The sequence below is a fragment of the Littorina saxatilis genome, linkage group LG1 (assembly GCF_037325665.1).
Source record: "Littorina saxatilis isolate snail1 linkage group LG1, US_GU_Lsax_2.0, whole genome shotgun sequence".
NCBI lineage: Eukaryota > Metazoa > Mollusca > Gastropoda > Littorinimorpha > Littorinidae > Littorina > Littorina saxatilis.
Genome location: NC_090245.1, coordinates 60,617,684 through 60,631,008, shown reverse-complemented (window position 1 = coordinate 60,631,008; position 13,325 = coordinate 60,617,684). Strand labels below are relative to the sequence as shown.

The 13,325-nt window shown below is 42.4% G+C and overlaps 1 protein-coding gene and 1 long non-coding RNA gene across 2 annotated transcripts; one reads left to right on the top strand and one right to left on the bottom strand.

The window, feature by feature from the left end:
• Nucleotides 1-10,934: 10,934 nt before the first annotated feature.
• On the bottom strand, nucleotides 10,935-11,585 carry LOC138981252 (uncharacterized). Its single transcript, XM_070354131.1, has 2 exons — nucleotides 11,579-11,585; nucleotides 10,935-11,320 (listed from the first exon to the last, which is right to left on the bottom strand). Exons 1-2 carry the CDS (start codon nucleotides 11,583-11,585, stop codon nucleotides 10,935-10,937), a joined length of 393 nt encoding a protein of 130 aa, XP_070210232.1.
• A 47-nt stretch (nucleotides 11,586-11,632) lies between these two features.
• On the top strand, nucleotides 11,633-12,517 carry LOC138958284 (uncharacterized). The gene is made up of 2 exons (XR_011453361.1): nucleotides 11,633-12,215; nucleotides 12,330-12,517. It is a non-coding gene; the product is annotated as an uncharacterized lncRNA (long non-coding RNA).
• The last annotated feature ends 808 nt before the right edge of the window (nucleotides 12,518-13,325 follow it).

Here is a 13,325-nt window from a genome sequence, read left to right as displayed (position 1 = left end):
GGGAAAGAGGGACGGTTCGGAATAGCCAGAGTGGAAGTCCATACCTTCCCCACAGCTTCTTTAAGCATTTGCCTTTCATTCCAGCGCTCCGCACTACCCTGTGTCTGAGTCTTCTTTTTTCACGCTAATTTCCGATTGGCTCCTCCAACGCATGAGAGAGTTGGGATAACTCTCATGCTTTTTAGTTTTATTTTAAATCCACACACCCTTCCTTTTTTCAGTACCATCTGGTTGCAGATTCCAGCTTGTGCTACACTTTTTACCTCCTACCCAACATAAAACAAAATGCTTTTAGCTTCGGTCTTATTACGACAGACGGAGTCTTAAAATCGAAATAAATGCAGCGTGTTGATGAAAAGAACATCTTAGAATACAAGGTCTTAAAAAAGAGGTAGCCTTGATCTCAGAAATACTAATACCCCCTATCACGTCAAAATATCCTTTGATTCACCGATGCATAGCCACACCATTTGCCTGGCGGCTCCGCGGCACACAAACACACACACACACACACATATACACACACACACTACTTGTGAAGTAAAGAATATGCCTCCAGTAAACTAAACACTGAAAGCTTTTTAACACCGATCACACAACTACAACTTTATAATGGTACCAGTAACAACACATTGACAAAACAGATGCCTAGCTTGTTCAGATTTACTACTTACAGTTCATGAAGCGAGCAGTGCATCGAAACAAGATTTCCAAATGTTTTGGGGGGTGCGTATCGCTAGCGCTACGTGTCATTTGTGCTACGTGTCATTTCTCCTACGTGTCATTTGTGCTACGTGCCGCTATCGCTACGTTGATTAGTGCTACAAATAATTTGTCGATGAGTCGCTATCATTCGTTCATTATCACTACGTGTCGATAGCACTACATCTTTTAGCGCTACGTGTCATTATCGCTACGTGTCAATACCACTACTTACTGACGACTCTCTCTTTCTTCTTTTTTCTCTCGCTCTCACTCCTGGTTTGTGTACGTGTATATGTATGTCGGTGTATGTATGTGTGTGCGTGTGTGTGTGTGTGTGTGTGTGTGTGTGTGTGTGTGTGTGTGTGTGTGTGTGTGTGTGTGTGTGTGTGTGTGTGACTATCTCTCTTCCTCACTCGCTCGCTCACTCACTCTGTCTCTCTCTCTCTCTCTCTCTCTCTCTCTCTCTCTCTGAAGGAATATTTTGTTGTTCCTTTCACTTTGCCAGAGATTTGTAATTTTCGGAAGAAAGTCTCTGCATGATTTTCAGTTGTTTCTTTCGGATTTTGATCTTTTTAGAAAAAAAGGGCTTTGCTTTTGACAAATTGTAAGACAGTGTTATTGCATATATATTTTTACTACAATGTTGACACAAGGTATAACCGAGGATATTGAAACCTTTTCTTCTCTCCCAAATTCTGTTATGAAATGAGAGGGGGAGAGAGAGAGAGAGAGAGAGAGAGAGAGAGAGAGAGAGAGAGAGAGAGAGAGGGGGGGGGGGATTGACTGACAGACAGACAGAGAAAGCGCGAGAAAGCGGAAGAGAGAGACAGTTAACAGAGAGAGAGAGAGAGGGATGGAGGGTGCTTTTTATTTTATGGTTGGTTGGTTTTAGTTCTTAATGCACTGTTTTTGACAATAGTTTTCATTCGGTAAAAGGCAAATTCAATTACCGCTCTCTCTCTCTCTCTCTCTCTCTCTCTCTCTCTCTCTCTCTCTCTCTCTCTCTCTCTCTCTCATTACACACACACGCACACGCACACGCATACGCACGAACGCATACGTACCCACGGTATCGTACACACAAACTCACACACAGAAAAACATCCGTGTATATACGGTATCATGCGAGAGAGAGAGAGAGAGGTAGAGAGGTGGGAGGGGGAAAGAGCGAGCGAGAAAGAAAGAGCGAGAGAAGACAGAAAGACAGATGGAGAGAGAGAGGGGGAGGAGAGCGGGAGAGACAAGGAGAGAGCGATTTTGAAGAGGTACAGAGAAAGAGCGATTGAGAGGTGCAGAGAGAGAGAGAGAGAGAGATCAAATCAAATCAAATTTTATTTTACGAGGGTTGTGGAAGAGAGAGAGAGAGAGAGAGAGAGAGAGAGAGAGAGAGAGAGAGAGAGAGGGGGGGGGGGGAGAGGGAGAGAGAGCTCAGAATGGTTTATTATACTAAGGCCACAGACTCATATACAAACCACGGGGGATGGGGGAAGAACAAAATCAAAAAAACAAACCACAAACCAACAACAACCATGAAATAAATACGTGGTGAAAAAAGAGAGAGAGAGAGAGAGCGAGAGAGAGAGAGAGAGAGAGAGAGAGAGACACACACACACACACACACACACATACACACACATACACACACACACACACACAGAGACAGACAGATCCGACAGACAGCCATGCAGACAATATTTTTACACACTCACACGCAAACACAAAGGGAAGTGTCTGCCGTTTGAACATGTAGTATAGTGCTATCGACACGTAGCGCTACAGTACATTGGTTTTTCAAAAATAGTGATATCGACACGTAGTTCTATTGAGACGTAGTGATAATGGCACGTGTGAATTGTGGCAATAGCACTACGTGCCGATAGCACTACTGTTTTTGGCAATTTGTGTCGATAGCACTACAGAAAATAGCGCAAACGATACGTAGCACAAATGACACGTAGCGCTAGCGGGACGCACCGTGTTTTGGGTATCTTTAATACGCAAAATCTCTGACGATTCTAGCCAACAAGTCTTTTATGTTCGTACATGATTGTCTTTCCCAGTCAGTATCGTCGAGAACAAATTCACTTCAAAGTAATCTCCAATCCTAAGTTTGTGAATGTGCAGCCATATGGAGAGAAAAAGTCTATCACAGTCAGTGGGTGGCTGAGAAGAACACCATAGACTACCACACATACATTTGACTTGAAAAACACGCTTATAAAAGCTACACCGATACTTGTTTTTTCCCATGCTAGCTCATCTCTGCAGAAAACATGAGCGAGAAAAAAGTGTGCCACTGTGAAAAGCATGCGTTTGACACTGACGAGATGCGAAGATGTAAGTTATAGTTGGCGGCTTCTGTCTCTTGTTTGTTTTTGTTTTGCTTTGTCTTCTTTTCTTTCTTTTTTTCGACTCAAAGCACGAGTTGCTTGCTGTTACTTCTGTTGTCTACATCAAAACTGCCGCTGTATTTAGGCTAAAGTGAGAAGATTTTCGATTCTGTGGAAACAGTGCCAGCCTTGCTACATTGGTTTACATGACTGGATGGTTTTTACACACACTGATGGCTGTATTTGTGGCTAGAACTACACCCATGAGGAATTATTCTGAGTGTGTGTGTGTGTGTGTGTGTGTGTGTGTGTGTGTGTGTGTGTGTGTGTGTGTGTGAGTGTGTGTGTGTGTGTGTTTGTGTGTGTGTGTGTGTCTCTCTGTCTGTATATGTGTGTGGGTGTGGGTGTGTGTGTGTGTGTGTGTGTGTGTGTGTGTTTGTCTGTATCTCTGTCTGTCTGTATTTGAGTGTGTCTATGTGTATTTGTGTGTGTCGTGTTGGTGCGTCTGTCCGTGTATCTGTGTGCGGCAATAACCTCGTGACCTGCAGAAATGACCAAAGACGCAGAGTAAAAAAGACGGTTCTGCGAAGTAACCAAAACCCTTGTATATATGCAAATCCACCGGGTGTATCTAGTTACAACCACTTACCCCAGTTCATCGGGACACAGACATTGCAATACTTTTCTCCTGTCGTGACTGTCTGGCGAGGTCCTTTTCTGGGTGTCGTAAGTGTGTTACCAGACCACGGCTCCCAGCGTTAGTTTCAGTAAGTCTACAAACTTTGCAATGCATGTACTTGTTTCTTCTTCACCATCTCATCACAACAGGACACTAATCAGTCAAGTATATTGGGTTATGCCACCGGAAAGATTCCGAAATGGCTGACAACGGAAACACGGTTAGAGCGTTACAGACTATAAAGCACAAACCATTAAATCTGTACTGTAACAGAAGTAGGTTATGGTTTTATATGTAAACATTTTGTAAACTGACAATGATACGTCCAAAAGTTGACATGAAATACCAGCACCTTTCTGCTTGAACATATATACAAATAAAAAAAACCCAGCCTGGCTGCTTCCTGTGCGGATTGGGAATTTGTATGTAAATTCATTTTGCAGATTGAAGTATCAGTTACGAAATAAATTCAGAAACAAATCAACTCTGCACAGAAAGAAGGTAGGCTGAAGATTTTGTGTGTGTGCCCAAGTGTAGATATGGTCTTACCTTATGAAGAAATTTGGACAAAATAATAATTTGCTGAAAAAAGTATCTCAAATCTGAAAAAAAGTCTGCGCAACATCGATTGTCTGAGAGACAGGAAACAATTACTCCCGCAATTTCACATATGCCCCCTACCTTGTGAAATATTCAAGCTACGAAAAAGGTGGGCAATTTTACTGATACACTTTCCCCCCGGAAGTCAAACACGCTGTTTATGAAAACGCCCACGTGTTACACTCTTATATAGCATGACTTCCCTTCTTTGTCTCTGTTATTCTAGTGAGAAAATATCCAGCAATATTTCTCCGTAGGCCTAAAGTTCGGCCATGACCTAGGCAAAATAACTTGCGCAGCCGCAGAAACAAGAAAAAGGCGAAAATACAACATTTAGTCAAGTAGCTGTCGAACTCACAGAATGAAACTGAACGCAATGCAACGCAGCAAGACCGTATACTCGTAGCATCGTCAATCCACCGCGCACGGCAAAGGCAGTGAAATTGACAGGAAGAGCGGGGTAGTACTTGCGCTGAGAAGGATAGCACGCTTTTCTGTACCTCTCTTTGTGTTAACTTTCTGAGCGTGTTTTTAATCCAAACATATGATATCTATATGTTTTTGGAATCAGGAACCGACAAGGAATAAGATGAAAGTGTTTTTAAATTGATTTCAACAATTTAATTTTGATAATTATGTTTATATATTTAATTTTCAGAGCTTGTTTTTAATCCGAATATAACATATTTATATGTTTTTGGAATCAGCAAATGATGGAGAATAAGATGAACGTAAATTTGGATCGTTTTAGAAAAAAATATTTTTTTTTACAATTTTCAGATTTTTAATGACCAAAGTCATTAATTAATTTTTAAGCCACCACGCTGAAATGCAATACCGAAGTCCGGGCTTCGTCGAAGACTACTTGACCAAAATTTCAACCAATTTGGTTGAAAAATGAGAGCGTGACAGTGCCGCCTCAACTTTCACGAAAAGCCGGATATGACGTTATCAAAGACATTTATCAAAAAAAGGAAAAAAACGTTCGGGGATATCATACCCAGGAACTCTCATGTCAAATTTCATAAAGATCGGTCCAGTAGTTTGGTCTGAATCGCTCTACACGCACGCACGCACACACGCACGCACACACGCACACACATACACCACGACCCTCGTTTCGATTCCCCCTCGATGTTAAAACATTTAGTCAAAACTTGACTAAATGTAAAAAGGAAATCTTTTATGAAATGATTGGGAGCCACGCAAATTTGACCTCTTGATTCCGACCATGAACCCGCTGTTGATAATCTGGAAGGTCGTACCAGAAATGCAGATCTATCTCTGGCCGATTCATAGATTCAACCTACAAACTGCGACCTCATCTGTGATCAGATGTCCAAGCAATGCGTGAAATCTTTTATTCTAAAGCCTTATGGCTCGTTTCGACAAGCATTAAACGGATGACATTAACCACATGCAGTTTATTTCTTCAGAAAATTGCAAATGCATCGGTGCTTTGTACAGAAATGTCTTCCACACGATAGATTCGCTGATTTGTCTTACGAAGCCGTCATCAACACGAACACAACGATTGCAGAAGCAAACTCTGTACCTACACGACCGAGACACAAGACTGATTATTTTACAGCTGCAATGCGAACAGAGAACTAAAAGACGTTTTGGGTAAGCTTACTCACGTCAAGTCTTCACTGACAAGCTAGGAACAGACGGAAAAGTCCGAACAAAAGTAAATGACGTCAAAGTCTCTTTTGTTTTGCGTGTAACTTTGTCATGACGTCTTTTTGTGACAGTATGCACGACAATGTTTTCGCTTCCGGTGTCATTTTAGACTGAAAAGCAACTCAAAAAAAGTAGCTGAGCCTGTGTCTTGAAACAGCTGAAACATTCTTTTCGGTTGCCGTTTCAATGTTAATCAAAAAGTTAAAGAAAAAAACAATGTTCAGTTGCGAAATGACAGCGGACTGAGCATTTATTCCTGTTGATGAAGGTACGATTGAAGCTTCCATTCACTCCGTCAACCAACAAGACTAGATTTGTAGCAGACGACAAACAAAGTATGCGTTTTTCCTGTGTTGTGATGACGATTATGCTGTTATTAATTATCTGTACGTTGTGAAAACATTTCAAAACAAAATTTAGCTTTGATGCGTCACGGGATATATACGTTTTCATCCATGGAATTGGTATTTTGTCTCGGCAGGGTGAATGAATTCATGATGTCTTTTCCGGCCAAAACTGGCCTTGCCAAGACTGAAACAAAATATAGTTCTACAACTTCTAGGCTTGCGTTGATTATTCTGCCCATGGTGAATTTCCCATGCTTTGTTTCAACATCCCATGACAAATTCTCCTTACTTTGGTCATGCCATATATACTTTACAGCTCCGTCCATCCATGGTATCGCGTGATATTTTTTGTCTCGACGGGGTGAAAGAATATAATGACGTCACTCTCGGCAGAGCCTCGAGTGACGTCATCATATTCATTGACCCAGTCTCGACAAAAAATATTACGCGATACCATGGATGGACGGAGCTGTAACTTATACATATCGGTCTTCCTGAGGCAAAAGCGCCCGGTCTGCCGTTGGTCTCTGAATGATGTATTTATAGTCTCGATCAATACAGTCATATATATGTGCTTCCCCTCCGGACAGGATTAAAACAATGACCATAACACAGGAGACAGGAGATGGGTTTCTGAAAGTAAGATCTTTTGCGCAGTCAGAATTACTGCAGCACACTTATACGTGGCAGTTGTGACGAAAGTCCTGAGGCTGCATGCCAGGCACTCTCCAAGATGGTTACACCTTCGAATAAGACAACTTTATGTGTTTGGAATATACAGCCAGAATTCAAACCAGAATGAAACTCATTCGATATTCCGAATAATTATGCATCAAGGCGTTTTAGCGTAAAACCAAAGGTAGCACGGACTTTCGAGTGTTTGCAAAATCCACTTTGACGCTTCATAAAAAGGAAGCGTTTTTCATAAGGTCGAGGCCGGGGATGCGAGACAGATTTGAATGTCCAGTAACTAAGTTAAAGGGAGTAAGGGATCGCGCCAGATCTATCTTTTTTTTAATCTGTCCCCCCATCTGTCTATCTTGCTGGCTGGCTGCCTAATTCGGATAAGTTGGTTATGGGTAGGGCAGTCAGTTCGTTAAGGATGTTGATAACACCAGTTAAGTAAACTGAGCAAACAATTTATTGGACCCATTTTCGTACACCAACTAAAACATTAATTCCCGTGTCATTTTATTCAAACTGTATATGCCATTAACTTCACTTGGCTACCTGGCACACTTTTTGAAACAAAGATTCCTGTTGTAAGTGTCACGTGACCGCCGCCGAAGTAAGGGTACCCCCAAAATCGACCTGACAATAACGTCAGGTACCAATTAAAAAATCGACAAAAATTCAGAATAGGTGCAGCTTGGCATTATTTACATACGAGAAGAAAAAAATCATTTCTCTGTCCAGAACAGATTGTTTTGTTTTGCTATCTTGCGTATCTCTTGTGTTATGTTATTTTTACTGATGCAGGTGTGGAACGCAAGAGCATTAGAAAACGAGAGGATTTTGCGTCAATTTAGAGGGGTACCATGACAAAAAGCGCAGTATTTCAGAAATACCTGAATGGATTGATTCTACTTACCCTGAGTGAAATTGTGGAGCACTTCAGGTTGTACTCAGATGTTATACACTTTTCCGGAAAATGTTTTTAAACTTGTCACATGTTTGTGAATGTAAATCCAAAAAATTCATGACTTTGCATGCAGATGGTTGTTACAAGAACTGCCAAAGTTTCATTCTAGTTTAAATGTTTTTAATAATATCGCTGGTTTATTCATTATCTTTTTTTGTGTTTGTTTTTGGTCTTTACACCTGGTCCTTGTCCTTGTCCCGACACCGCCCCGTCCCTGCATTCACTGCTCCATCCACATCTGAATTTCGTTCCGCTGCCAGACTTTTTACAGACGCTCCAGGGGGGGGGGGATGTCGGGTCGCTGCGGTGGGCTACCTTCAGTAGTGGAACGCAGCCCACTACCTACTATGCCCCCTACTAACGACATTGACTGTTAAGTCGCGGAGCCAGACTGAGTGAGCGTCCCCTCCAGAGATCAGACCGCCACCACGTCCCTCCGTCGACCCCCCAGAACGACTGACAGCAGAATTACTATTCAGGGAAGGATCGAACAGGAACACTGAGACCATGAGAGCTCCGGGCATGAAGGGCCACAAGAGCAAGGACAATTTATAATTTTGGATGATTAATGAGATAAGGATAATTATAATGATGATGCTTTGGATTTCCAATTTGGTTTGAGACTACGTGACAGGGCAGCACTCTACGCTTACTGTCATACTATATCCTGGCGTCAACCAGGCCCGAGAACTGCCGGTGTTGTCAGGTAAACAGAACCTGAGCACCCTCAAAGTCGCATTCGTTAAGTGAATGACACTCGGCTGTGTGATCCCAGCCTTCCCATAGGAACCATAGCACTTCCACTCTGGGTAGGAGCCGGCCGTAGCTCGAAAAACCCACATGACCCTGATGGGATTCGAACCCACGACCTCCCGGCCCGCAGCCCGATGCGCTAACCACTGCGCTACGGGGGCCGGTACTGACGGAAATTTGCTAGCCATGTAAACACAGCGGTCATGGATGACTGGACATGGCTGTCGCACTGCAATCCTCCCCAAAAAAAGTGATCGTGTTTACAGGACTAGGAAACGTGAACTAGTAATTGTATTTGAATGACACTTTGGCAGTATTTGTAACATTTATTTGTCTGTATGCATGCAAAGCCTTGATTTTTTTTATGTAAACCGTTAAACCTGTGACACGTTTTATAACATTTTACGGAAGATTGCTTAGCATCTAAAAAAAATACTGTTAACGATGCGCAATTTTACCGGACGTACGTCTCGTATAATAGACTTGAGATCCTGAAAGTTTTGAATCAATCCATTCGGGCGTTTCTGAAATATAGAGCTTTTTGTCATGATACCCCTCAAAATGGACGCAAAAACCTCTTGTTTTCTTCTGCTCATGCGCTCCACACCTGCATCAGTAGAAATGACATAACACAAGAGATACGTAAAATACCAAAAGAAAACAACCTGTTCTGCATAGATAATTAATTTGGATTTCTTCTCGTTTTAAACATTGCCAAGTTAAAGGCACAGTAAGCCTCCCGTAAACCATCACAGATACGGTCAGGCTTTTACACACAGTACAAACACCCTTTCATTTAAACACTCACCGATTGAGAACATCCTAGGTGCCCTCTGTAAAGAGCGAACAATTTTCAAAGAATTTATTTTTGCGTGGTTTATCTTACCCCTGAGCCATCGTGAACCCGTGTGATCCAGTTTCCCTTTTTCACAATGTAGTCGTCAGTTAGTCATTTGAATGCGACTCGATGTGAGCTTATCTACAATAGCACGTTTTTATGCACGAAACAAACGGCTGTGGTTCACAAGAACTCTACCGATGGCTTTTGACTGTTGAGAGGAACGGCGATATATGCATAAACCGTCGTCTGCTACGACCCTTGCGTGACCCTGCTTCCGGGCTTTTCTTTTTTGAAACTTTCACAACTTCGAATTGTACTGATCTTGTCTTGATGAAAAAAGAATTCTTTTATGATTAAAGAATGTTTGTGTAACAAGCTGTCAATTTATTATTTAGATTTTAAAAGTTAGGTCTAGCGCAAAAACACACCACGGTCCAAAAACATTCTGATAATCATCGATCCACGGCTATGGCCAGTTTACATCGATAGAATGAGACCCAAAGGGAAGTAACTCATTTTTGACCTGAGTTCAGGATGGGTCCAAAAAGTGTTCGAGACAATCTGCAAAATTAATTCTTTAAAAATTGCTCGCTCTTTACGTAGGGCACCCAGGATGTTCCCGTTTGGTGAGCGTTCAAATGGAAGGGTGTTTGTACTGTGTGTAAAAGCCTGACAGTATCTGTGATGGTTTACGGGAGGCTTACTGTCCGGGCGTGATTTCCGGTATTGAATATTCATAACAGCCGTCCAGCACCAAAACGAGGCGCCATTGTTGTAGAGGAGCAAGTCCACGAAAATAAATTCTTTGAAAATTCCTCACGCTCGACAGAAAGCAGCCAGGATGTTCCCGTTCGGTGAGCGTTCAAATGGAAGTATGCTTGTACTGTATGTAGACGCTCGGGGAGCTCTGTGATGGTTTACGGGAGGCTTACTGTGCCTTTAAGCTTATTCTGAATTGTTGTCTATTTTTTAATTGGTACCTTACGTTTCTGTCAGGTCGATTTTGGGGGTACCCTTACTACGGCGGCGGTCACGTGATACCTATAACAGAAATCTTTGATCCGAAAAGTGTGTATTTCGTGTGCTATGCTATAAGTAGAAGTTACTGCTCCGTCCATCCATGGCATCGCGTGATATTTTGTCGAGACTGGGTCAATGAATATGATGACGTTACTCGAGGCTCTGCCGAGAGTGACGTCATTATATTCTTTCACCCCGTCGAGACAAAATATAAGGCTATACCATGGAAGGTGTTCTTGGGTCTTCCTCTCTTCCGCTTTCCCCATGGTGTCCAGTGAAGAGCAGTCCTGGTGATATTGTCATGCTGTCTTCGCAAGACATGTCCGATCCATTTTCACCGCCTTCTCGTGACGATGGTCTCCATGCTCTCTTGGTTGCAATGGGCAAGTAGTTGTTGGTTGGAGATGGTGTTGGGCCAGAAAATCCGCAGGATTCTCCTGAGGTTCTTGGTGTGGAAGGTTGACAGCTTGGTCAGATCGCTTTCAGTCATCCTCCAGCATTCCGAGCCATACAGTAGTGTGGAGAGTACACAGCTCTGGTACAATCTCAGCGTGGTGGTGGTGCTGTACTGGGAGGACCTCCATACGTTATTAAGCATCCTGAAGGTGTTTCTGGCTTTGCTGAGACGGCTCTTGATGTCGTTACCTGCTGCTCCATCGTATCGTACAATGCTGCCAAGGTACGTGAAGGCTTCAGTTGTGGGCAGGTCTGTTCCGTCTACTTAAATTGCAGAGGGGTTTGGAATGTTCAATGTCATCACCTCAGTTTTCTTGTGGCTGATCTTCAGGCCTATTTGCTGGGCAAAGGTGTTGTCTTGCATATGCTGGTGAGAGTGGGAGAGCAGTGCCAGGTCGTCTGCAAAGTCTAGGTCTTCCAGTGTGGTGAAGAGAGTCCATCTAATGCCTCTCGGTTGGTCTTCTGTTGTTCGCCTCATGACCCAGTCAATTACCAAATTGAAAAGTAGAGCTGACATCACACCTTTCATGATCATTGCATAACATCTGAAAACATACTTGTAACAATCTAACAGGGTTGTGATGTAGCGGAACTTTCCGCTACAAAAAAAAGTAGCGAATAGCGGTAAACTACTTTTTTTTTCGAAAGTTGTAAAAGTAGCGAAATAGTAGCGGCGCTACTTATTTTTTTGTAGCGAATAGCGATTTTGCGCTACAAATTCCGCTACATGTGTAATCTTTTAGGGACATTTGTGTTGATCGCGTGGTCACAGATTTATGAGCTGCTAACGAGTGTTTTCGGCGAATACTCACCGGAAGTTACACCGGAAGTTACATTGTTTTGAATCGCGATAGGCCTACTCAATGATCGATCGATCATTCACACTCAGTTCACACTTCATTCTCAAGAGCAAACGATGGCAGCCGGACGTGTATTACCGAGTTTTTTGGATAATTTTTTAGCAAGCTTTGCTTTCATCGAGGAGAAGGAAGACAAGTTTTTATTTAAATGCTTGTTGGGTTGCGCTCCTGCGAAAGTGTTCTCGTGTGGAAAAACCTCTTCCTACAACTTGAAGGTTCATTTGCAGGTATGTCTACGTTTTCAGTATTTTACTTCAGTATTTTACGTCTGTCATTTCATTTCGAATGCTTGCAACAAGGTGCCCTGTCACTGCACTCTCTTCACACCAACACCAAGATGAAGAGCCTTTTCCTGCGGAGTAACACAACTCTGCCCAGCTCTGCTGCGGTTGAACGGCTGTTCAGCGCCGCAGGACTGATCCTGACCCCTAACAGGGGCAGAGTAACAGACAGTAATTTTGAGGCCAAAGTCCTCATCAAATACAATGGCGGAAAGGTGTGAAAGGTGTGAAAGATGTGATAAACAATCTGCTCTGCGTGATCGTTTTAACTTTTGTTTTTTAGTGAAGATTTTTGTAAATAAAATGTATTCTGACTTTGATTTCTTGTTCTGTGTTTACTGCTTGTGTGGAGTTAAAAGTAGCGGAAAAAGTAGCGGCTACTTTTTGAAAAGTAGCGGAAAAGTAGCGGCTACTTTGTGTAAAAAAGTAGCGGAAATGTAGCGGCTACAAATTTTACTAAAGTAGCGGAGAAGTAGCGGCTACTTTTTAAAAAGTAGCGATCACAACCCTGCAATCTAATATGTTGGTCGAAGTACGTTTTGTATGTTGGCAAAATGCAATCAACCAAGTCATTACTAAAATAGAGCGCCATTTGTCATGACACCCCTCAAAATTGACGCAAAAACTCCCGTTTTCGACCGCTCATACGATCGACACCTGCATCAGTAGCCTGAGTAGGTATAGCATATCAGAAACATTACGCAAACTAGCTAAACAAAACAACGTGTTCTATGTAGATAATTGATTTGACCTTTTTCTCGTATGTAAAAATGGCCAAGTGTTGCCTATTTTGATTTTTCGTCGGTTTTTAATTGGTCCCTTCCGTTTTTGTCCGGTCGATTTTTTTTAGGGTACCCCTATTTGAGCGGCGGTCACGTGATCCCTATAAATCAATACTTTAATCCGAAAGTGATCCAGATAGTCAAATGAAAGTTCTTAGCAAGTTGGCATAGCAAGTTTGAATGAAATGACTAAGGAATTAATGCTTTAATTTGGGTGCGAAAGTTGTTGCAATAATCGTTTGGCTAAAGTTGTGTTGACATGGCAGACTTTGTACCAACTTTCCCTCAACTTTCAAACGATTTTAGTTGGAGCCAAGTCAAATCAAAATCGCTGCCCAAGTGAACA